Source organism: Paramormyrops kingsleyae, chromosome 6 (genome assembly GCF_048594095.1).
Source record: "Paramormyrops kingsleyae isolate MSU_618 chromosome 6, PKINGS_0.4, whole genome shotgun sequence".
NCBI classification, from domain to species: domain Eukaryota; kingdom Metazoa; phylum Chordata; class Actinopteri; order Osteoglossiformes; family Mormyridae; genus Paramormyrops; species Paramormyrops kingsleyae.
Window position 1 is genome coordinate 30254232 of NC_132802.1, and position 24222 is coordinate 30278453.

The 24222-nt window shown below is 41.2% G+C and overlaps 1 protein-coding gene and 1 pseudogene across 1 annotated transcript; one reads left to right on the forward strand and one right to left on the reverse strand.

Moving 5' to 3' along the window:
- Window positions 1–3932: 3932 nt before the first annotated feature.
- Window positions 3933–9929, reverse strand: abtb1 (ankyrin repeat and BTB (POZ) domain containing 1). The gene is made up of 12 exons (XM_023813521.2): window positions 9653–9929; window positions 8845–8907; window positions 8646–8701; window positions 8073–8217; window positions 7716–7875; window positions 7303–7348; window positions 6845–6961; window positions 6611–6726; window positions 6273–6371; window positions 5976–6143; window positions 5497–5697; window positions 3933–5125 (listed from the first exon to the last, which is right to left on the reverse strand). Exons 1-12 carry the CDS (start codon window positions 9706–9708, stop codon window positions 4919–4921), a joined length of 1434 nt encoding a protein of 477 aa, XP_023669289.1. The 5' UTR covers window positions 9709–9929; the 3' UTR covers window positions 3933–4918.
- A 2066-nt stretch (window positions 9930–11995) lies between these two features.
- LOC111860076 (uncharacterized) lies at window positions 11996–15099 on the forward strand (annotated as a pseudogene).
- The last annotated feature ends 9123 nt before the right edge of the window (window positions 15100–24222 follow it).

The window sequence follows — 24222 nt, forward strand, 5'->3', positions numbered from 1 at the left end:
TTGTCACACCTGCATGTATTCTGGCGACACTCAGCCTCTCCGGACTACTAACACACCTGTGACTGACAAAGTTATGGCTGTCCTGTTCTCGATCCTATTTATGACTACTGCATATGACCTTCTGGCTTTATGGCTCTTTGTCCCGTGTTTTGAATTTGTTGATTTTTCTCTGTTTCACTTATTCTCCCAGTGACATTCGCACTGTGTTGAGCCATCGCTTTTGGGATGGGGGTTGAATGTTTTCTTTGTGTGCAGTTATTGCCTCTTTGATCTACCAGCTGTGTTTTAGAATTAGATTTTGAGATTGAGACTTGGGAATGAGTCTGGTGTTTCTGTCATTAAAACCTTTCATATATATAAGCATTTCGTATCTCATGTAAAAATGCAGCACAACAATATCAAGACTGATATGGGTTTACTGTAATGCAGTTTGATTAAAACATTATCTACACTGATACCCAGCTTTCATCTTGTATCCTTTTGTCATACTGTTTTGTTTTCAGAGAAAACAATTTCAGATATTTCCTTCCTTCCATCCATCCATCCATCCATCTGCCCAAATTTCAACAACTTATCCTGCCCAGGTGAGCTGGAAGCTGACCTCAGAAAGCAGAGGGCACAACGTAATGGAAGACCCAAGATGCAAATGTAAATCTTAAAACTTAATTGTTTTATATTAAGACAACAAAAACAAACAATTCAGCAGCTGTTCATTATACCTACTCCTACCTACAGCTGCAGAAGAACATTAAACAATCTTTTAAATTTGTCACCCTTTAGAATGGATGCCTAAAAAGCCCATTCTTAGATGAGTGCTGCTTGCTGGCTGCCTGCCATTGCTAATACCCTTGAATTTCCATCCATCCGTTTTCCATACTTACAGTACTTGTCCTATGCAGGGTCACTGAGGGTCCTCGGCCTACAGGCACATCTGTAGGTGTATCTGGAGGTGTGCGGTAACCACGGTAACCATGGTGTCAACACTGTGCCTCAATTTCAAGTATGCAAGTTAAATATGTAGTTATATATATTTTTTTAAACAAATCCTTAGCTTAGATCCATAAGATTCACAGGATCTAAGGCAACTGAATAGTTCAGAAACCTTGTTTTATCCTCACCACTTAAAATCAAATTTGGCTTCATTCCCTATTCCAAAAATTGTCCCATTCTGACGAGATCAGTATAACCCTGGAAAGTCGGCATTGACAGATGGCAAGGATCTTTTTGTCCCGGGCCTTGCAAAGCCAACATTCCAAACTCGGGGCTTTCAATGACTTTATGTTACCGACAACAGCAGTCCGTCCACCCGTGACAGCTGTAGCCAAATGCAGTCTGCCATGTCAGTGTCCTTACGCTAACACTTTGATTCAGTTCAGGCCCCCATATAGCCAGTTGTCCTCAAATCTGTCAAATTAATTTTAGCACATTATTTCATAAATCATTATGGGAAAAAATGTTTCTAATAATACTGTAGTAAAAAAAAGAAAAGAAAAATGCTAATAAAAAGTTACGAGTTTCTGTGAGTTATACTGCTCACTCTGTGGAGAGGCATGAAATGAAACCAACAAAAATCACAAACGGACAGTAAAACACTGACAGCTGATCTTGTTCTCAGTTGCAATTCTGTCAAAAGAACAAAAAGATAAAAGCATGCTTGCATGCTGCATATTACAAATTATGTTAATCAGCCTACTTGATACATATTTCAAGCAGGTAGCCTCAAACTTTTGACAGGTGCTAAAGTTATAACATCCTGCTATTGATTGTACATCTAGCTAATATTTCCATAACACAGTTATTTGAACACTCAATAAAACCCATACGTTACACTGGTTTAAAGCCACATAAAAATATCATATTATTAATGGAGTTATGAAACGAAATACTATAAACCAGTAGATTTATATGCAGTAAATAGATGGTAAAAACAACAATTGCCTTGTTTTCCAGCCAAATGAATTTCCAAATTTTAACATGCAGAGAAAACGACACTGTGCACTGTGGTCCATATCACACCCGAACCAATCAGACATGGTCTAACTGCAAGCTGTAGGGAGACTTGGAGATCTTATCTCCATGACAACAACGATAGTAGATTTATTTTGTATAAACACTGAGCATAATTCTTTGCTTGTGTCAGATGTAAATAAGTACAAATCAAATTAAATATTTTAAGTTTCATCAAGGTTTCAGCCTTTTCTTTACGAGGTCTTTGAAGACCTAAGGTCATGTGGGAAAAGTGTCCCATCTCAATGCTGACAGATATCAGAACAGAATTCTTTCAGACCACGTGTGTAATCAGAAAAGGCATGATTAATCATTATTCAATGTAAAATTCTTTTGTTACTAACTTATTGTTCTCTGTCAGCACATGCCAGCACACTGACATGTACTCAATCTTTTTCTACTGTACTATATATACTCAGCTGTACATGTCATATAAGGACAAGAGAAATATATTTTGGTTATGAAGAATAAACAATTTCTTTTTGATTGCAAACTATACTTCCACTTTGACTGAAATAGTAATAGGGGAGCCTAGCATGACACGAGAAGTCTGTTCCACCCCCACAAATGATCACTCACTCAAATAGGTCACATTTTAGGACAAAGTCACTCTGGAGAACACTTCTATTTCCGTTTTTCTGAACCATTTGACCTCAAGGGATGAGGAAGTCCTAGTTTGTTGAGTCAAAATTGGTAACATTTTTCTAGCAGACAAAAAGTCATGGTTTAGGGAAGTATTGCCCATAAATTACAAAAGGCTTATCTGGAGGTTATTTCTTTAATCTCTGATCATCATGTTACTAGCACAGCTGACATTCCTCTTCTTTAAGGTATTGCTTCCTGTGAAGGCAAAAACTATCTATGCATATCAGTCTCATGGCTGAGCTACAGATGACTGGAGGACCGAAGTCTGTTCTACTTCTTGCATCCAGGAAATCACAGGCATTGAACATGAGTGTAGAAGGTGCCTAAGCGATAACGAGTTGAGATATCCAAGATCATTCTGCTGCTCAGACAGCAGAAATATTACATTCTACAGATACAGAAGCTCCAAATTACAACCAGTAGATATCATGACTTCCACCAAAGATCATATACACTTGTTAACAGCACGTTTAGCAGTCTCTTTTCCAGGTAGGTCTTCCATCATGGTTATTAACGAATCGAAGTACATGAATCGGCCACAAGTTGCCCCCTGGTGGTTACTCATGCATGTAGCAGAAATAGAGGCAATTAAAATGCTCATTTGATGGTGAAATCTTGAGGAAGGATATTAATAATTTGGTTACCAGGGCACCTTTTGACAGGAAATTATAGCAGTAGCATGGTTTAACATATTACTGCATGTTTGTGTTTGGAACTACACAGCCAAGGACATGTAAGGTGGTGCCTAATTACGTATCATGACCTCTGTCTATATACATTTTTCATACCACACATAAAAAATGAGTTATGTGGGTCTATTGCCTGGTATTTCAATATTTCTTAAGGCACCAAAGTGACAGGAAAAAAACCTTCTTTAAAGCCGCATCATAATTACTATTCACACTTAGCAATCTTAACCTAAAACTCTGCTTTAGTGTTTCTAGTTACATCAGTACATGCCAGATATTAAAAAACTTATACTTTCAGTTTAATAATAGGTATCACTGTGACTGCATGGCAACTTTTCACCTGGTTCAACAAGCCCTGTCCCTGCCTTGATGTTTACAGTGTTGCCGTGGGTAACTGTACATGTGGACTGCAATTCCATCCACAGCAAAAAGAAAATGTTAATAATAATAATGCTAATTACCTTTATTTGCAATAATATTGTAACATTAAGTAATATTTCATGTTAAAAAAGAAACCTTGTTGAAAGAGTAAATAATTGTGCCACTGAACGCCACCTTGTGGCATGATGAATATTACATAGACATGCAATGTAAACCACAAGAAGTCAGGATTTTATTATTTGGAAACTTTTTGGGGTACTTTAAGTGCTGAAAAAAGTAAATATTGCACTTTGTCATGGGAACCATACTGCACAGTGTCAGACATTCCATCATTGGTGCTGCTGTTTCCATGGTGATAAATGTCACTGAGCAATTTAAACTGGTATGACATGATGTGTAAAGGGAGCAAAAGCTGTTAAGGAAGAGGGCGGCAAGTTAAATTCATTCCAAATATAGCTAATAGGTAATGTTTTCCTGAATTATGAAAACAAAATAAGACAATTATTCATTTTGTACCTCAGCACATACATATGCATATGTAACGTTGCAATTCAATATTACAAATTAAGGTTAACTGCCTGATTAAACAATTGAATGTTAAGTTTCAGCTCATGATGAATATAAAAAAAATTAACTTGTTCATTGTATCCCAGCTATACATGTATTTTGTACTGCTAATGTGTAAAACTGTTTATATATAAGTCTCCTGTACACCTAGGCATTGTCTGGTGTGTTAAGCACGTCCTTGATTACATGCAAATTTGGAGTGGAAAGTTATTAAAGGAAAAACAGAGTTTTGCACAAGGCATTGTCTTTCTGTTTCCTTTGTAAACAAGCATCGTCTGTCTCACTCACTTTTGTTGTCTCACTTTAGTCAAGTCAAAATGCAGAACCAAACATTTCCTTCAAATGCTAACTTAAGCAAAAGAGAATATAAAGAGCAGAGTGAAGCTTTATATTATAACATAGCACTTCCTCTGTTTTTGAAAGAAAGCTACAGTGAGCCCTGGGTTATGGCTTGCTTGACCTGCAGAAAGCGATGCTTTACTAAGATACTACGCCAAAATTCCCATCTTCTTGGGAATCTGTTACGAGCCCATGACCTGTGATCCGCTGAAGACAGAGAAAGCGGCCCAGCATACATTCCTTGTGTAAGAACTGGCGGGCAGGTTCCGCCAGTGTTCCGCGCTAGGCCCTCAGCACTCCAGCCCGATTCTAGCCAGAAGCTGTTCCAGGGCATCCAGCCTCTGGTTGGCCTCCTCGATGGCACTGTAAGTCTGCACATTGCTGGTGATGTGGAAGCGGATGTCGTCCACCAGCGGGATGGAGTCTGTCTCCTGCCGGGCCTCCACTGCTTGGGCATCCTCCTTGATCATCTCTGCGAATTCCTGCACCTCCACCAGCTGAAGCAGGAGCACAGAAGAAAAAAAACCGTTACAAACTGCCCCACGTCACGTAACACCGATACGTCATTTCTGAACCATTACAACACTACATCCTGTTAATAAATAATACCGCATATGTAAACACATCCCCAGGAATTTTATTTGGAAAAGGCTTATACAAGATAAAACACCAGAGCAATTCCATGAGTCATTTACTGAAGATACCCATTGCTTTGGGCCACACGTTGCAAAAACCCTACACTTTACAAATATTTAAGTCGACTATAGAAAGAAGCATCTCCTCTTCTGAGTGTATAAATCTCACACTTGCTAAAGTGTCCTACAACAAACTTATAATACAAAGAATATTTAAACATGTAAGTAGCCACCTTCTCTATGATCTTGGCCATAAACTCGGTGCTCTGATCCTCCAGTCGTGAAAGGCGAAAGAGCCTGGCTGTCTTCCAGATGTGAAGCACGTTGTCCTCGCTCAGCGTCTGGGCCAGCAGCTTCCCGCACAGCCGCTTCAGTCCCGGCAGCAAGTACATGTCAGCCACGCAGAGCACCTCGTACACGTTATCCAGGGACAGCTGGCCACAATCACACAGCAAGCATTTACTATGTGAAATATGCACAAATTTTTAACACAAAATGGCCCACGGGCATTATTTACCCTTCCCCTCCGCACAATAAAAATTGCAATACAGAAATACCTGTTGTGTATTTATGGGAAGAATGCAAAGAATCTTTGAGACTGCAAGACAGACTAATGCTCAAAATGTGCGAGTGTATATCTGGCTGCAGGAAGTTGCAGGTCAAGCCACTAGCTCATGATCCCGCTCCTAAGGAATACAGGCCGAATGCTCACCTCCGTGTCATCGCTGTAGATGTAGTACAGCAGTCGGATGAAGATGTCAGGGGACAGGTTGTGCAACGTGAGCACTGGGGTGCTGGGCTGGGCCTGCAGCGTCTCCCCTTCACTAAAGTGGTCGTCCAGCAAGGCCCGGAAGTAATCACTGCGCCCACAGAAAAATGCCTGTCACATTCGGACAAACAGGACCACACAGAAAGACAGTCACTGAAAGCACAATTAAAGACATTCACAAACTACACTAAAGGAGAGGGACTGACATGATTCAGAACTGACAGAAGTTAAACTACCTACCTTATGACACAGGAAATTGTAACTCTCCACCCGGAAGCAAATATCAGGGTAACTAGGGAAGTTGTCAGTTCTGTCAAAGGGGAGTTCACCATAGCCGACCTGAGTCCCACACAAGGACAAAAGTCACATTTTAAATCAGGACAAGACTAAGAAAACTGACAATAAGCTTCATGGATTTTCAACTTCAATTGCATTGTTAAGATGGCCTGCTATTAGCTCTGATTTTACCACTGCATGCAACAGTGTGCACATTTTGTCAATGACTAAATAAATGCAAGATAAATTATGCAAGACGGAGAAGATGATGATAATTGTGGCAGTAATGCTGAAGCTAGTACCCGCAACTCTGCGGGAAGAGCACAGTCTGCTAGAATGGCCAGGTCTTCTTGCAGCTGGCAGTTGTTCTCTGGCTCCAGACTCAAGACCTTCACGCACGTCCCAGGCTTGGAGGACACTAAGAACAACGCACAAAAATCAGCCATCAGCACAGCTAATTGAGAGGTCTTAGAACAAAGGCTGTTAGCAAAGACAGAATGACTGTGACTATGACCGAGTCACATGTCCAGTCTTACCAAACTCATACACTTGTTTGCACTTGCTCTCCAACTCCTCAATGAGGTCATTGATCTTGCACTGCTTGGCAAGCCGTTTGCAGTCTTCCACATAGCTAACATCAATGTCCAGCCGGCCTACAGAAACAGAACACACCAAGAGAAGGGCTTTAGTGATTGGCTGCAGAACATGACTGAGTAATAAAACTCAGAAATACTGCATCGCAAGGAGCAATTAGTGTAATTTTTAACAATGTACATAAAAATTGATTAGTTATGCTCTCAAACCCATTAGTCAGTCTGAAATGTTCTATGGAAAACAGTATTAGTCAAAAGCTAATTTAAAGATACTCAAAACTTAAGTACCTTCTAACTTGAGTTTTGTTTGTGACAAGTACTGAATTTGAAAATCAGACTAGTCAGATTCTCAAATTTCACAGCGTCACTTATTCATTCAAATTCGCAAATCCTTTACTAACCTGTGTAAAAGTACTGCAAAATTGATCCAAAGGCTGCAGGATTTATCTGAAAACAAAACCATAATGTATGTGAAGAAGTCTATCCTTAGGTAACATATACAGTCATTTGTTTTTTTCAACAAAATGCCCCAGTTGAAAGTACTGTACAAGTATTTCATAATATGTAGCTTAGACTACCTAAACAAGCTGGAAATTATCTTGTTTCAAGAATTTGATTATAACAGGCTGGCTGAGTAACCATTCTGATATGTTAGAGGTAAGATTGATTTCCAATGACAAACATTAATAGCATGCGACATGCTGACTTTACCAAAAATCTAAAATAGTAGTCACATCCAATGTCCTGCCAAAGTTACACTACACATTTGTTATTCAGATGACCTATACCACAAAGCTCTGAGGACTTGTCATACCAATGGGTGTTTGAGTGCAATGATATTCTTCCCCTTCCACTTGGTTTCGAACATTTCTGCAAAGTACTCTGAGCGAGCACCGAGAACACAGCGATGAGCGTAGAAAGACTCCCCATGAACCAGGAACATCACATCGCTGGAGTATCCCTGTTCTAGCAACCTGGACAAAACATTCAAAAAAAGATGACAAAACTGGAAAATCCTATTTGCGGAATCATATATGGACAGTCCCTCCCCCCTGACAGATTTTGGGTTTCGCCGAGCTGGGAGTCCCCTAAAAAGTGCGGTGCCCCCTAAATCTGTCAGGGTATCCATGCCCCACTGGCTGAAATCAACAGCATGTCCAGCATCCCTGACCTCTGCAAGAACTGGTCATAGTAGTCGCGCTGCATGCCCTTGGCCGTTATGCGCTTGTACTCCCTCAGCAGGCGGCGGATGGGATCGCTCAGGGCGCCATAGAGGCACCGCTCACCGTCAAACGTGTTCGCCTCACACTTTGCTCCTGCAGCACAATACAAGACCCCACCGGCTCACATTCAGTGCATTTTCCATGACAAATTCATACAAAAAACACACAAGTTCAAGCCTGTTTTTTACAAGGTCAACTTCATAAAGAGTTTTATAAGTTCCTATAACGCTCCTTACGACGATAATAATGATGATTGTAAAAGGTAAGGATAGTGTTGATTTAGTACTGTAAGTCTTTGTCGCTACCTAATCAACCCAGTGTTAAATCTTTTAAAATAAAAAAATATAAAAAGTTCATATTTGCAAAAAAATCTATGTAAAGAAATGCCAGTGTTATCCAAGGAGGGTCCTATTAAAATATCCCACAATACGATTTTTTACGGAACATTCCTGTTACCCAATTAAAACCACGTCCACTCAAAAGATGTTAAGCTGTTGCTTCATAAGCGGTAGGGTTTTTACCATTGGCCAGCAAGTACTGCACTAACTCTTCATGGCCACACAGACATGCATAGTACCTGAGAGAAGGGAATAAAAAAACTTAAATGTAACAGTTCACATTTAACACTACGAAATAAGAGATTAGTGAATCTTAAGAAACCAACAATCTTAAAGCGTATAAATATTTAAACGTCCTGCAAAATGAATAAAACATACTCACAATGGAGTACTGTCCCATTTGTCACGAACGTTAAGTTCCACATCTCTCTGTTCAACTAGATACCTTGAAAGAAAATTTAGGCACCTTAGTTTAGTTTTCACAAAAATAAAAGCAATATCAGCTGCGGTTTTAAATAAAACAAGTAAACCTGCAATTGCAAATATTATATCCATGCCTTTTAATGTTCAATACATGTATATCGTGGAATTTTATATCAGTGTTCAAACTACATAACAGAAACACTAAAAACCGCAATTGTCTATAACAGGTGAAAATTTGCAAATATCACAAATCTTCATTTCCTACATAATTAAGAAACGTAGTTTACGACATATTTGTTAACCACTGGTTCAATAATTATAATAAACATTTACGCTGTTCACATTTATAATAATAACAATATATAGTAGTAGTAGTTCTGTTGTTGTTGTTGTTGTTACTATTATTATGGAAAAACGTGGAAATAACTATCAAGCAAGTAGTTTATCAACAACAGGAAATACAATCAATAAACATACCAGTACTATACATGTTAATATTGTTAGGTGTTTACTTGGACCTCAAACACGTGTGATGGCGTATCATCTAACTCTATCAGCTGCTTGTAAACTCCACAAAGTCAAGCACTCACTTACCAGAAAAACACCGTTTGCTAATTTAACTTAGATAACAGGACAGTACGGCCCAAAATGCAGAAAAATAGAGCTCGCCAGATCCCGACTGCCAGGCGACTGCTACCGCCATCAGTCGTGAGTATAGGAAAGTCTTCGGTAAAATACCGAACAACATAGTGCGTATCTCTACTTACCTCACTCTAGAAATGTCACCCTTCCTGCAGCTTGTAAACAAATCGTTGGCGTCCATTTGCACCGCGATCTCAGTTCTCTTAGCCTTTGATACATTGAAACGACCTACCTATGTCACAGACACTGCGGCCAGCTGGCACCACGAAACTATTGTTCTTGATCACAATAAGTTGGTAGCTCCCTGTGCTCCTTGTCTATAACTGACTATAGACGATTCCTGACTCAGTCAGAACAAATCCTTCCCCCAAACGTTTATCGGCCTAGATGACGTTTAAGAAAAATAAGGAAGCGCTCGAAACGCGCCACAGCGACCCCTATGATGTCGAGGAGGTATAGTCCTCCATTGATTGAATTTCGGTAAAGCCGTATGTTCATAAGAGGTTGGACTTATTATTATTGTTTATAATATTGTTTACGCATTACTACATTTCGTTTAATATGAACGTATATAGTAAATATTCTGTTCATTATCATCTATATTCAAAGCCCTTGAAATACTCCTTTTCGTTTCCAGTGTTAGGGTATTTAAATTGATTACCACAAGATGTCAGTAATGTGCTGTTTTGAACAGTTTGAAGTTATACCACTAAAAAATTCAAAATTAGTCTCTTTGCTGTCTCCTTTCATATTTCATACTGATTAAATTTTTAATAATCTATTCAAAATAATCCATATTTCCAACTTTAATCTGGTGCATTTCATTCCCACATACAAACCCGCAATTCAGTGGATACCAGTCTTCACCAGGATTGTGAGGAACAGTTTTTCCAATATCAAAGGACCTGAAGGACCTACTAAAGAAGACGAAGAGGGCCTTTAGGTTTGGAGACGTGTGGAATGGGATGAAATCATGACGAGAAACCTTGGTAAGGAAAGGAACACGGGGCTAATGATTTGAATCTGTTCTTCAGATTCAGATCTGAGGTACAACAGTAACAGGTCAGAAAAAATTTCATGGGGATCTGGCAATCCTATTGATAGACCACAACCAGGGGCACCATAAAGGTATAATTATTACGATTCCAAGGGCCCCTCTAAGCAGCACCCCTGACTGGATCAGTATTAATATGCACCTATCCGTAATGAGTAAACCACAAAATATGTATCTGTAAGCCAAGATAACTGCAACTCTACAAGAGGAAACTGAAGTATACAGAGAAAAACTATGAGAACATGCACACACATAGAAGCAAGGCAGGATTCAAACCCACAACCCTGGAACCGAGGCTACAGTATTACCCATAATGCCAAGGGTGGGCAAATTCATTTACTAAATTTAAAATTGTTTTTCGTTGTATTTGTAAGAGCTCAATTGCATTTGTTAGGGCAGGAGAACAACCACAAACAGGGAGGAAGGCACCAGCAGGGATCCTGGCATCGGCCAATGACTGGAAACTCGCTGTAGATTTGGAAAAGCAGCTAAAATTCCCCCAGCACATCATCAGAACAACTATGAGGCCAGATATTACTCTAGTCTCAGAGAGCAGCAAGATTATAATCATCATGGAGCTGACCGTGCCATGGGAGGACCGCTTGGGAGAAGCCCACGAAAGAAAGATGACCAAATATGAACAGCTGGTCACAGACTGCCAAGCACAGGGCTGGAAGGCGAGATGCATGCCCATCGAGGTTGGCTGCAGAGGTTTTGTGGGGCGTTCTCTCCACAAAGCCTTTACCACGTTGGGCATCGCAGGAATAGCAAGGAGCAGGGCCATCAAGAACACCACCGACGCAGCCGAGAAAGCTTCAAGATGGCTCTGGATCCGTAGAGGAGCACCATGGGGGCAAGCGAGTGCTACCTGAACACAAGTCGCGGTCTGATCAGCCGTGGCTGGGTCGCCTGGGCGAGGGCGACTGATGTTGAAAGACCCAAAACGCCCGAGGACCCCAGGTTACATCACTGATGATGTGTTCAGGCGCATCGGAAGATGTTTTAAGAACTATTCGTTCTGGCAAGGCCAGTGACTTCCAGGAACAGTCTGGTTGACAACCAGGAAGAGGCTGGTGACTACTGGAGAGACAGTTGGCAGCTTGGGAAGACAGCACTGGGGGTGGGAAGGGTTGGCAGCCCAAACCATTCTCCGAGAGGAGAAACCCTTTTTGAAGCTACAGATCGACTCATGGAAGTATACCCCTAGGGGAGCCCGAGACGGGGGGAGAATGAGAACCCCAATCTGATAGACCCAAGGTTACCGACCAATGGCAATGGAGAAACGATTACGACCGCAGTATGCAGGTGCGGGAAAACCTGCAAAAACAGCCGTGGCCTGAAGATCCATCAAGCCAGGACGAAGTGTTTGGAGAACGGTCATGTGTCACAGCGCACAGATGTTACATCTGGTGAGACGCAGGAGGAGCCGAGCCAGGAAGCACCCCATAGTGCTCAGAGCCTCCGTGTGCCACAAACCATTCCTCCAGGTCTTCTGCCCCAGGCAAAGGTGCAAATCAAGTGGCCACAGGCTTGTAAGACGGCAGTCTGGAGGCAGTTCGACGAGGATGTCGACAAGGTGCTTAAAGCAATAGTGAAGGGAGATGTGGATCGAAGGTTGCAGGCAATGATGACCATTATCTTTAGCCTAGCTCAGGAGAGGTTTGGTGTTGAGGAGAAGCGATCAACTCCAACTACCTACTCCATGAACCATAGAGTAGTGAAGATCCGTAAAATCCGGCGGGAGTTGAAGTCACTCAAGAAGCAGTACAAGAAGGCCAGTGAGGAGCAACGCCCCCCCCCCTGGAGGAGTTGAGAGCAGTCTTGAGGAAAAGGCTGATGACCTTGCACAGAGCTGAGTGGCACCGAAGGCGTCGAAAGGAGAGATCCAGGAAGAGAGCTTCGTTCATTGCCAACCCCTTTGGGTTCACTAAACAGCTGCTGGGAGAGAAGCGTGACGGAAAGTTGCTCTGTTCAAAAGAGGAGATCGACCAGCATCTGCACAGCACTTACAGTGACCCTCTTCGGGAGGAAGAGTTGGGCCAGTGTAACATCCTTGTGGATATACCTCCTCCCTCCAAGGAGTTTGACAGCAGGGAGCCACTGTTGAAAGAAGTCCAGGAGGTTGTGCGTAAAGCACGATCTAGCTCTGCCCCTGGACCAAGTGGAATCCCATACAAGGTCTATAAGAGCTGTCCCTTGCTGCTTAGGCGACTCTGGAAGATCATTCGAGTCATTTGGAGAAGAGGGAAGGTGGCACAGCAGTGGAGATGTGCTGAGGGAGTCTGGATCCCGAAGGAGAAAGATTCCAAGAAGATCAATCAGTTTAGAATAATCTCATTGCTGAGCGTGGAAGGCAAGATCTTCTTCAACATAGTAGCAAGGCGTCTAACCAACTTCCTCTTAAATAACAACTACATAGATACATCTGTGCAGAAGGGAGGAATTGCTGGAGTCCCAGGTTGTTTAGAACACACGGGAGTGGTGACTCAGCTCATTCGGGAAGCTCGTGAATACAAGGGAGACCTCACGGTGCTGTGGTTAGATCTGGCCAATGCATATGGTTCTATCCCCCACAAGATGGTCCAGACCACCTTGACCAAGCATTATGTGCCACATCACATTGCAGATCTGATCTTGGATTATTACAACCATTTCAGGATGCGAGTCTCTGCAGGAGGTGTGACATCAGAGTGGCACAAACTGGAGGTGGGAATAATTACAGGTTGTATCATCTCTGTGATCCTGTTTGCAGTGGCTATGAATATGATTGTCAAATCGGCAGAGCCTGAGTGCCGGGGGCCCCAAAGTAGAGGAGGGGTCCAACAACCGCCGATTAGAGCATTTATGGATGATCTGACGGTCACCACACAATCGGTGCCAGGAGGCAGGTGGATACTCCAAGGGCTGGAAAAGCTCATTCGGTGGGCTCAGATGGAGTTTAAACCAGCCAAGTCCCGTTCGCTAGTGCTGAAGAAGGGCAAGGTTACGGACAGGTTTTATTTCAGTATAGGAGGGGCAAAGATACCATCATTGTCAGAACAGCCGGTGAAAAGCCTGGGCAAGGTTTTTGACAGCAGCCTCAGAGACTTCGCATCAGTTCAGGCAACCTGCCAGGAGCTGGATAGCTGGTTAAGAGCAACAGACCGTTCTGGCCTCCCCGGCAAGTTTAAAGCATGGATGTACCAACATGGTATACTGCCAAGAATACTCTGGCCGTTACTTGTGTATGAGGTTCCAATTTCTACGGTGGAGACCTTGGAGAGAAAGGTCAGCAGTTGCCTCAGGAGATGGTTAGGGTTGCCTAGGAGTCTCAGTAGTATAGCCCTCTATGGAAACACCACAATGCTCCAGTTGCCCCTGAAATCCTTGGAAGAGGAGTTTAAAGTGACTCAGGCACGTGAGGTGCTGATGTATAGAGACTCCGACAACCCAAAGGTGGTTCAGGCAGGAGTGTTGGTGAGGACAGGGAGGAAATGGAGCGCTCAAGCCGCTGTGCTGGATGCACAGGCTCGTTTGAGGCATAAAGAGCTTGTGGGAGTGGTGGCACGAGGTAGAGCAGGCTTGGGGATGTGTCCAACACCGCCTCGGCGTAGAAAGCGGAAGGGGAAGGAGGAACGTAGCTGTATATATGAAGAGGTTAGAACTGCTGTGGATGAAGGAAGGACTAGCAGAGCAGCCGGAATGGGACAGCAGGGAGCCTGGACCAGGTGGGAGCAGGCCATGGACCGCAAGGTCACCTGGACGGAGCTCTGGCAAAGTGAGCCGCACCGTATAGCATTCCTGATTCGAGCAGTGTATGACGTCCTGCCTAGTCCAGCAAACCTCTGCATGTGGGGAAAAGCAGACATACCAACGTGCCATTTGTGCCCAGCTTGTGGGACGCTGGAGCACATTCTGAGCTCCTGCCCAACAGCGCTCGGCCAGGGTCGTTACACTTGGCGTCATAACCAGGTGCTGAAAGTTATTGCAGACACCATCAGCAAAGAGATCAGTAAAAGCGGCCGAGGGAGCAATACCACTCGCTCAATTGCATTTGTTAGGGCAGGAGAACAGCCACAAACAGGGAGGAAGGCACCAGCAGGGATCCTGGCATCGGCCAATGACTGGAAACTCGCTGTGGATTTGGAAAAGCAGCTAAAATTCCCCCAGCACATCGTCAGAACAACTATGAGGCCAGATATTACTCTAGTCTCAGAGAGCAGCAAGATTATAATCATCATGGAGCTGACCGTGCCATGGGAGGACCGCTTGGGAGAAGCCCACGAAAGAAAGATGACCAAATATGAACAGCTGGTCACAGACTGCCAAGCACAGGGCTGGAAGGCGAGATGCATGCCCATCGAGGTTGGCTGCAGAGGTTTTGTGGGGCGTTCTCTCCACAAAGCCTTTACCACGTTGGGCATCGCAGGAATAGCAAGGAGCAGGGCCATCAAGAACACCACCGACGCAGCCGAGAAAGCTTCAAGATGGCTCTGGATCCGTAGAGGAGCACCATGGGGGCAAGCGAGTGCTACCTGAACACAAGTCGCGGTCTGATCAGCCGTGGCTGGGTCGCCTGGGCGAGGGCGTCTGATGTTGAAAGACCCGAAACGCCCGAGGACCCCAGGTTACATCACTGATGATGTGTTCAGGTGCATCGGAAGATGTTTTAAGAACTAAGAGTGGCAAAATATAAATTTACTCTCCAGCATATGTGAACTTTCTAATATAAGTATTGTGATGAGGAAAAATGAATACAGTGCAATTATTAATAAATACGTAATCTGAAAATGAAATTGTGTGCAGTGTCCAAGTCTGTGTCACAGTTTTATAGTTATTAGTCCATTTATTCTACGCTTTGTACTGTGACTGGACACAGGGCACATATTAATAAATACGTATTATGAAATATTAAAAAAATGAAAAAGCAGCTGATTGCTGCACAATGGATTTGTGCCATCTAGTGACCTAGATATATATACACACACGTGGACAAATTTGTTGGTACCCTTCCACAAGAAACAAACAAAAAAAAAACACAACTATCTCTGAAATAACATGAACGTGACAAAAATGTAATGGCATCCCTTATTGTTTATTCCATATTTAACACAAATCAGACTTTGCTTTTGATTATTGATTCAGTTGAATATTTAATATAATTAAACAATTGATAATGGCATGGACAAAAAATATGGTACCCTTAATTTAATATTTTGTGGCACCACCTTTTGCAGCAATCACTGTCAGCAAGCGATTTCTGTACTTCACAATGAAACATATGCATTTGCCAACAGGAGTTTGGTCCACTCTTCTTGAGCAAACTACTCAAGCCGTTTCAGGTTTGAAGGGTGGCGTCTCCACACCGCAATTTTCATATCATTCCATAAATGTTCAGTAGGATTATGATGTGGGCTCATGGAGGGCCATTTAAGAATAGTCCAATGTTTTTTTCTCAGTCATTCTTGAGAGCTTTTAGCTGTACATTTTGGGTCATTATCCTGTTGTAGTACCCATGACCTGCGACTGACGCTGAGCTTTCTGACACGGGGCAGACATCCGGTGACTTATAATGAATAGATCATTTAATCCTGTAAAGATTTTGTAACTGGGGTGTACCAATCAGTTACAGTAGGGACGTCACACTTTCTGATAGCTGCCATCAGATTTTGTGACCCCATAAAATTCCAAGGAAAAGCAATGATCCAGCACTCAGAAAGACTTCAGGTGATTTAACGTCAACAGAAATTCTAGAAATAATTCATTACTTAGATGTACAGGTTAGCTCTGGCAAAGGGTGACTTTTTCTGACAATTGATGTCAGATTTTGTGACCCCAGTGTGATTTGTGAAACAGCAACAATACATCATTCAGAATGTGTTGTCTTTTCACCGTATTTACACACTTCTAGTGTCTTCACATTCCTGATTGTGAACGTAAAGGTAACGCACCACAGTACACGGCATCATACATCACAAAACTGAACAAAATAAACTGTTGTGTATCAGAAAGCAAGACAACAATATTTAAAAAAATAACTATCGTGTCGTTTTAAAACATTTTTTAATCTGCATTTACGTACATGTATAAGCATTTACATCAGGGGCGCCGTAAGGGGGAGGAAAGCTGGGACGATTCCAAGTGACGATTCCGACTGAGTGACAGGGGCCCTAAAAAATTAGTAAAATAACTGGATTGGTTTGGACTGGGGGGCCTAATATGATATGCTTTCATGGGGCCCAAAATCTCTAGCAACGCCCCTGATTTACATACATGAATATATCCTTTGTCGATAGTTCTATTTAGCTTGCATGGATCCCCTTTGAAATAAATAAGAAATAAAAGCGAGCAATCGTGTATTTATTATCGCAGCATCGGCTGTTTTGCACTTAAGAAATACCCACTCTTATAGCCACCTATATAATTTGCGAATGCTGATTTTAAAGGAACATGCAGAAGAGTTGGTTCCAATCATAGCCCCTGAGACAACACTAAGATGTATAAATAAGAGCATGCAGCAGAAAGTAAACACTGCAGCCTTGAAAAAGTTCAAATAATTACGGTACGTAAAATGCGCATTTGTCTCGTGCACGTGAACAGGGACCTAGCTTTAATCCCCAATAACATGTGAAACAGCGCCCCCTAGAGTAACATATTACGACGGTCACAAAATGTGGTGTAATCCCCTTCATGTTCCGGTGTTACACCAAATTCTGTGACCATCGAATTCTGTGACTGCTGTACATGTTCGCGAGGTTCCCGTCCACGTGCACGAGCACTTTCCGCATTTTACGCAACGCAATTTAACTGTATGTTCTCGCAAAATATGTAGGAGAGTACGAGAGTGGTTATTTCTGAGCCCCGAAACACTTCGGCAGTGCTGTGTCTAATTTCCCCGTTTATTCGCTTTAATTTGACTTCATATTATTTTATTTAGTTTTATTCCGTTTTGTTTTTATTTTAAGTTAAGTTATCTCCACTTTACAATGTCTGTAAGGGAAATATCAGACATAATTGCGAAAAAAAACACGATATATCTTCTTCTCAGTTTCATCATCTTACTTTATGCTACTTAACTGCTGTCTTGCATTCTGATACACAACTGTTACCCAATCGGCTGATGCAGCCAATTTTGTGATATTATGTATTGTAGTGCACTACATTTACTGTCACAATTAAATATAGCGTCGCCACTTGTCTCGAGTAATGCGGGATCGTGTCATACTGGAGCTGGAATGAAATGCTCCTTACTGTATTATACTGGATCATGCCAGTACGGACGGGTGGCAAGCCAATTTTCAAGTGTCGGTAAATGTAAGAAATCTGGATAAAATGAGACAACAGCTGTCTGAAGCGTATGAAGTCGATGAACATGTCTTTTTAAAGAACCACTCAGCACATTGTTGCCTGAAGATGAACGGTACATTGTTGCTTGTTCAGTAGCCACACCTATAGGTCACAAAATCTGATGAAAGCGGTGTTAATTAGTCACCCCTTTGACCGAGATGACCGGTAAACCCCAGTTATGAAATCTTTCCAGGATTACAATTTCTATTTATGGTGATGCAGCGGAAGTGCTTTTCACTGCAGTGTCCCTGATTTTTCCCCTGTTGCTTTGGGGTCACAGGATTTGGTGGCTGCTATCAAATATCGTGACCCCTCTGCTGAAGGTGGATGGTGCAACCCAGCCATGAAAACTTTATAATATTATCATGTTCAATGATGACAAGTCACCTGAAGTGCTTTTCACTGCAGTGTCCCTGATTTTTCCCTTGTTGCTTTGGGGTCACAGGATTTGGTGGCTGCTATCAAATATTGTGACCCCTGGGCCTTGTTTCTTCTACAGTAAAGTCTCCACTGTTTTTCGTCATGAAACCTTTTTGTCATGGTCTATGCTTGATCTTAAGCATAAGGCTTACTTTTCTGTTACTGTGTAAGAAATGCTCCTATAGAATTTGATAAAATGTCTGAAACATAGAAATAATTCCTTGATTCTACATTATTACCCCCATCGAATGAAAGTGTGAATTCAACATACAGTACACAAGTATTCACATTTTAAATGTAGTACAATGTATTACAGTAACCAAAACCTTAATAAATTTGACAACTGATAAATTAAAGAACATGCAAAAATTATTTCTTGTTATGTATGCCTTATCTTGATATAGATTATACTGTAGCATATCTAACTCCAGAATGCTGATATAGACTAGACTACACAAAACAGGAAAAACTAAGTGTAGCCCCAAATTTTTTGTTCATTCAGTGATTAGCAGACACTTTTGCTTGAATGTCCTCACACAGAAATGTTCATCACGGAAACTGTTTAAGCTGATAGATGGCAAATAACATTTACTTCTTAATGTTGGTTATTCACATTAAAAAGGATTAACTTCTTATCACTTAAAAATATACTTGATTTGCAGAGCAGCCTATTCGTGCATTTCAAATGGAACAAACTGATTAAGCTGGCCTCACTTCAGACTATTAATCTATTTGAATGGGCCATGAGAATGAATATGTGACCCCCCCGTTACTTGGGAGAAAATGTCTGACACACCACAGAAACCATTTTGGGTGCCTTATCCCATGTGTAACCAAAAACTGTCACCACTCTATTCAACAGCTGGACCTAGGCACAAAGGTCACATATTTTGACAGTGGTCATCAGAATATGTGATCCCACTATTACATGGGAGAAAATGTGTGGCACACTATTAAATAAGTTCAGGTGACTTATCTGCTCTTCCCATGTATAACCAAAACATTTTTTACCACAAAATAAAAGAAATATAGTACCATACTGAAACATATACATAGCCTAATAATATAAAAAACATTTATATTAAATTAATATGACCAATTAATATTAATATTACAATAATATTACCAATTAATATTACAATTACAATTGCATTTATTTACAATTAAGTGTTTAAATATTTTTGTCAACGTGCTACAAATTCTTTACTTAAAATTTCAACTTCTACAGTAACTAACAGTAATATAACTTTATCTGTGAGTTGAATATGTACTTGAATATTTACGTGGGGTCACAAGTTCTCACGAGAGTTAACATTTGTACGGCGTATATTTGCATGTCCGGGCGTGTTACTACACATTAAGCCGTTAGACATAGCAATCTAATTATACCCGTACACAATGGATAACGGCATGATTGTGGAACTGAAAAGGTTTCTTCTTGAGGGTGAATATCCCAAAGATGCCGATAAACGTCGGCATTACATCCTGAAAAGGAGAGCCTCCAATTTCTGTATGATTGGTAAGGTAATCAGCAGAGCAGCATAGGCCTACCCTACACACGAAAAGAGAGAAAAAAATGTATATATATATATATGCGCGCCGCTCCAAAGCCCAGATAAATAGACAAATACAGAGGGCTAACTTCAAAGGTAACCGGCTATAAAACCTTAGCCAAAAAAAGTAAGACATTAACCCCACATAGAATTAAAGATTAATAAAAGATTAATATAAACAAAAACATTTGGTGTGTATGCATGTGTGTGTTTGTATATGTACACACACACATACACACACACAGCTTAGATATCTATATCTTTCTGGGGACTCTCCATTCGTTTCTATGGGCATAACCTTAATCCAACAATGACAACTGTAACCTCTACCCAGTCCTAACCTTATCCATAAGTAACCAACCAAAATACAAGACTTTTGGCATTTTGACATTAGTTTCTTGATTGCATTAATAGAGGTTTATAAAGCTGAGGTTGTGTAAATGACAGCTAAAATGTTTCAGCATTGTTATGACCTTTGATGTTACAGATCCAGTGTGACATGTGTGACCGGTGGTACCATATGCAGTGTATCCAATGGCCGAACCCCAAGACGTCCTATAGCTGTGCAGCGTGCCAGTTTTGAGCTCCTCACCCCTTCCAGTAGCTTGTAACTTGAGCATTCTGGAGTTAGATATGCTATATCAAGATAAGGCATACATAACAAGAAATAATTTTTGCATGTTCTTTAATTTATCAGTTGTCAAATTTATTAAGGTTTTGGTTACTGTAATACATTGTACTACATTTAAAATGTGAATACTTGTGTATGTTGAATTCACACTTTCATTTGATGGGGGTAATAATGTAGAATCAAGGAATTATTTCTATGTTTCACACATTTTATCAAATTCTATAGGATTTTTCTTACACAGTAACAGAAAACTAAGCCTTATGCTTAAGATCAAGCATAGACCATGACAAAAAGGTTTCATGACGAAAAACAGTGGAGACTTTACTGTAGAAGAAACAAGGCCCAGGGGTCACAATATTTGATAGCAGCCACCAAATCCTGTGACCCCAAAGCATCAAGGGAAAAATCAGGGACACTGCAGTAAAAAGCACTTCAGGTGACTTGTCATCATTGAACATCATAATATTATAAAGATTTCATGACTGGGTTGCACCATCCACCTTCAACAGAGGAGTCACAATATTTGATAGCAGCCACCAAATCCTGTGACCCCACAGCAACAGGGGAAAAAATCAGGGACACTGCAGTGAAAAGCACTTCAGGTGACTTGTCATCATTGTACATGATTATATTATAAAGATTTCATGACTGGGTTGCACCATCCACCTTCAGCAGAGGGGTCACTATATTTGATAGCAGCCACCAAATCCTGTGACCCCAAAGCATCAAGGGAAAAATCAGGGACACTGCAGTGAAAAGCACTTCAGGTGACTTGTCATCATTGTACATGATAATATTATAAAGATTTCATGGCTGGGTTGCACCATCCACCTTCAACAGAGGGGTCACAATATTTGATAGCAGCCACCAAATCCTGTGACCCCAAAGCAACAAGGGAAAAATCAGGGACACTGCAGTGAAAAGCACTTCAGGTGACTTGTCATCATTGTACATGATTATATTATAAAGATTTCATGACTGGGTTGCACCATCCACCTTCAGCAGAGGGGTCACGATATTTGATAGCAGCCACCAAATCCTGTGACCTGTGACCAGGTTTTACTAAGTATTCCTTTTTAATGTGAATAACCAACATTAAGAAGTAAATGTTATTTGCCATCTATCAGCTTAAACAGTTTCCGTGATGAACATTTCTGTGTGAGGACATTCAAGCAAAAGTGTCTGCTAATCACTGAATGAACAAAAAATTTGGGGCTACACTTAGTTTTTCCTGTTTTGTGTAGTCTAGTCTATATCAGCATTCTGGAGTTAGATATGCTACAGTATAATCTATATCAAGATAAGGCATACATAACAAGAAATAATTTTTGCATGTTCTTTAATTTATCAGTTGTCAAATTTATTAAGGTTTTGGTTACTGTAATACATTGTACTACATTTAAAATGTGAATACTTGTGTATGTTGAATTCACACTTTCATTTGATGGGGGTAATAATGTAGAATCAAGGAATTATTTCTATGTTTCACACATTTTATCAAATTCTATAGGATTTTTCTTACACAGTAACAGAAAACTAAGCCTTATGCTTAAGATCAAGCATAGACCATGACAAAAAGGTTTCATGACGAAAAACAGTGGAGACTTTACTGTAGAAGAAACAAGGCCCAGGGGTCACAATATTTGATAGCAGCCACCAAATCCTGTGACCCCAAAGCATCAAGGGAAAAATCAGGGACACTGCAGTAAAAAGCACTTCAGGTGACTTGTCATCATTGAACATCATAATATTATAAAGATTTCATGACTGGGTTGCACCATCCACCTTCAACAGAGGAGTCACAATATTTGATAGCAGCCACCAAATCCTGTGACCCCACAGCAACAGGGGAAAAAATCAGGGACACTGCAGTGAAAAGCACTTCAGGTGACTTGTCATCATTGTACATGATTATATTATAAAGATTTCATGACTGGGTTGCACCATCCACCTTCAGCAGAGGGGTCACTATATTTGATAGCAGCCACCAAATCCTGTGACCCCAAAGCATCAAGGGAAAAATCAGGGACACTGCAGTGAAAAGCACTTCAGGTGACTTGTCATCATTGTACATGATAATATTATAAAGATTTCATGGCTGGGTTGCACCATCCACCTTCAACAGAGGGGTCACAATATTTGATAGCAGCCACCAAATCCTGTGACCCCAAAGCAACAAGGGAAAAATCAGGGACACTGCAGTGAAAAGCACTTCAGGTGACTTGTCATCATTGTACATGATTATATTATAAAGATTTCATGACTGGGTTGCACCATCCACCTTCAGCAGAGGGGTCACGATATTTGATAGCAGCCACCAAATCCTGTGACCCCAAAGCAACAGGGGAAAAATCAGGGACACTGCAGTGAAAAGCACTTCCGCTGCATCACCATAAATAGAAATTGTAATCCTGGAAAGATTTCATAACTGGGGTTTACCGGTCATCTCGGTCAAAGGGGTGACTAATTAACACCGCTTTCATCAGATTTTGTGACCTATAGGTGTGGCTACTGAACAAGCAACAATGTACCGTTCATCTTCAGGCAACAATGTGCTGAGTGGTTCTTTAAAAAGACATGTTCATCGACTTCATACGCTTCAGACAGCTGTTGTCTCATTTTATCCAGATTTCTTACATTTACCGACACTTGAAAATTGGCTTGCCACCCGTCCGTACTGGCATGATCCAGTATAATACAGTAAGGAGCATTTCATTCCAGCTCCAGTATGACACGATCCCGCATTACTCGAGACAAGTGGCGACGCTATATTTAATTGTGACAGTAAATGTAGTGCACTACAATACACAATATCGCAAAATTGGCTGCATCAGCCGATTGGGTAACAGTTGTGTATCAGAATGTAAGACAGCAGTTAAGTAGCATAAAGTAAGATGATGAAACTGAGAAGCAGATCTATCGTGTTTTTTTTTTCGCAATTATGTCTGATATTTCCCTTACAGACATTGTAAAGTGGAGATAACTTAATTTAAAATAAAAACAAAACGGAATAAAACTAAATAAAATAATATGAAGTAAAATTAAAGCGAATAAACGGGGAAATTAGACACAGCACTGCCGATGTGTTTCGGAGCTCAGAAATAACCACTCTCGTACTCTCCTACATATTTTGCGAGAACATACAGTTAAATTGCGTTGCGTAAAATGCGGAAAGTGCTCGTGCACGTGGACGGGAACCTCGCGAACATGTACAGCAGTCACAGAATTCGATGGTCACAGAATTTGGTGTGGCACCCTGTTGATTTACATACAGTATTAAGGACTAATTACAGTACCATCTAATCAAGAAGGACACTTGGAGCTACTTCAGGTTTTACTAAGTATTGTACTTTAAAACTGAAGGGCTCTAGTGCTTGCCTAAATAGTTCACTTCTTATGCTGGTTTGTTTCCTTGACTAGAAGACTGATCCAGCTGTTTTTTTATTAACACTGGTGGCACATCCACGATTATAGGCGACTGACCAATTAGTACACAGTAAAAACTCGGTGCCTAAGTGGGATCCAGGTCCTTTTGATTCAAATTGTAGTTTAAAATCCTGTCCTAGCTCAAAGTGTCCTTCCTGTCATGAAGTAGGTGATAACCCTACTGGGTTGGCATACACACCAAGCCGATGGCAAAAACTCAGTGACCAAGACCGACGAATGATGGCTCTCCTCGGCTAACTTCGGCTAACTCCGGCTGCCGTAGGT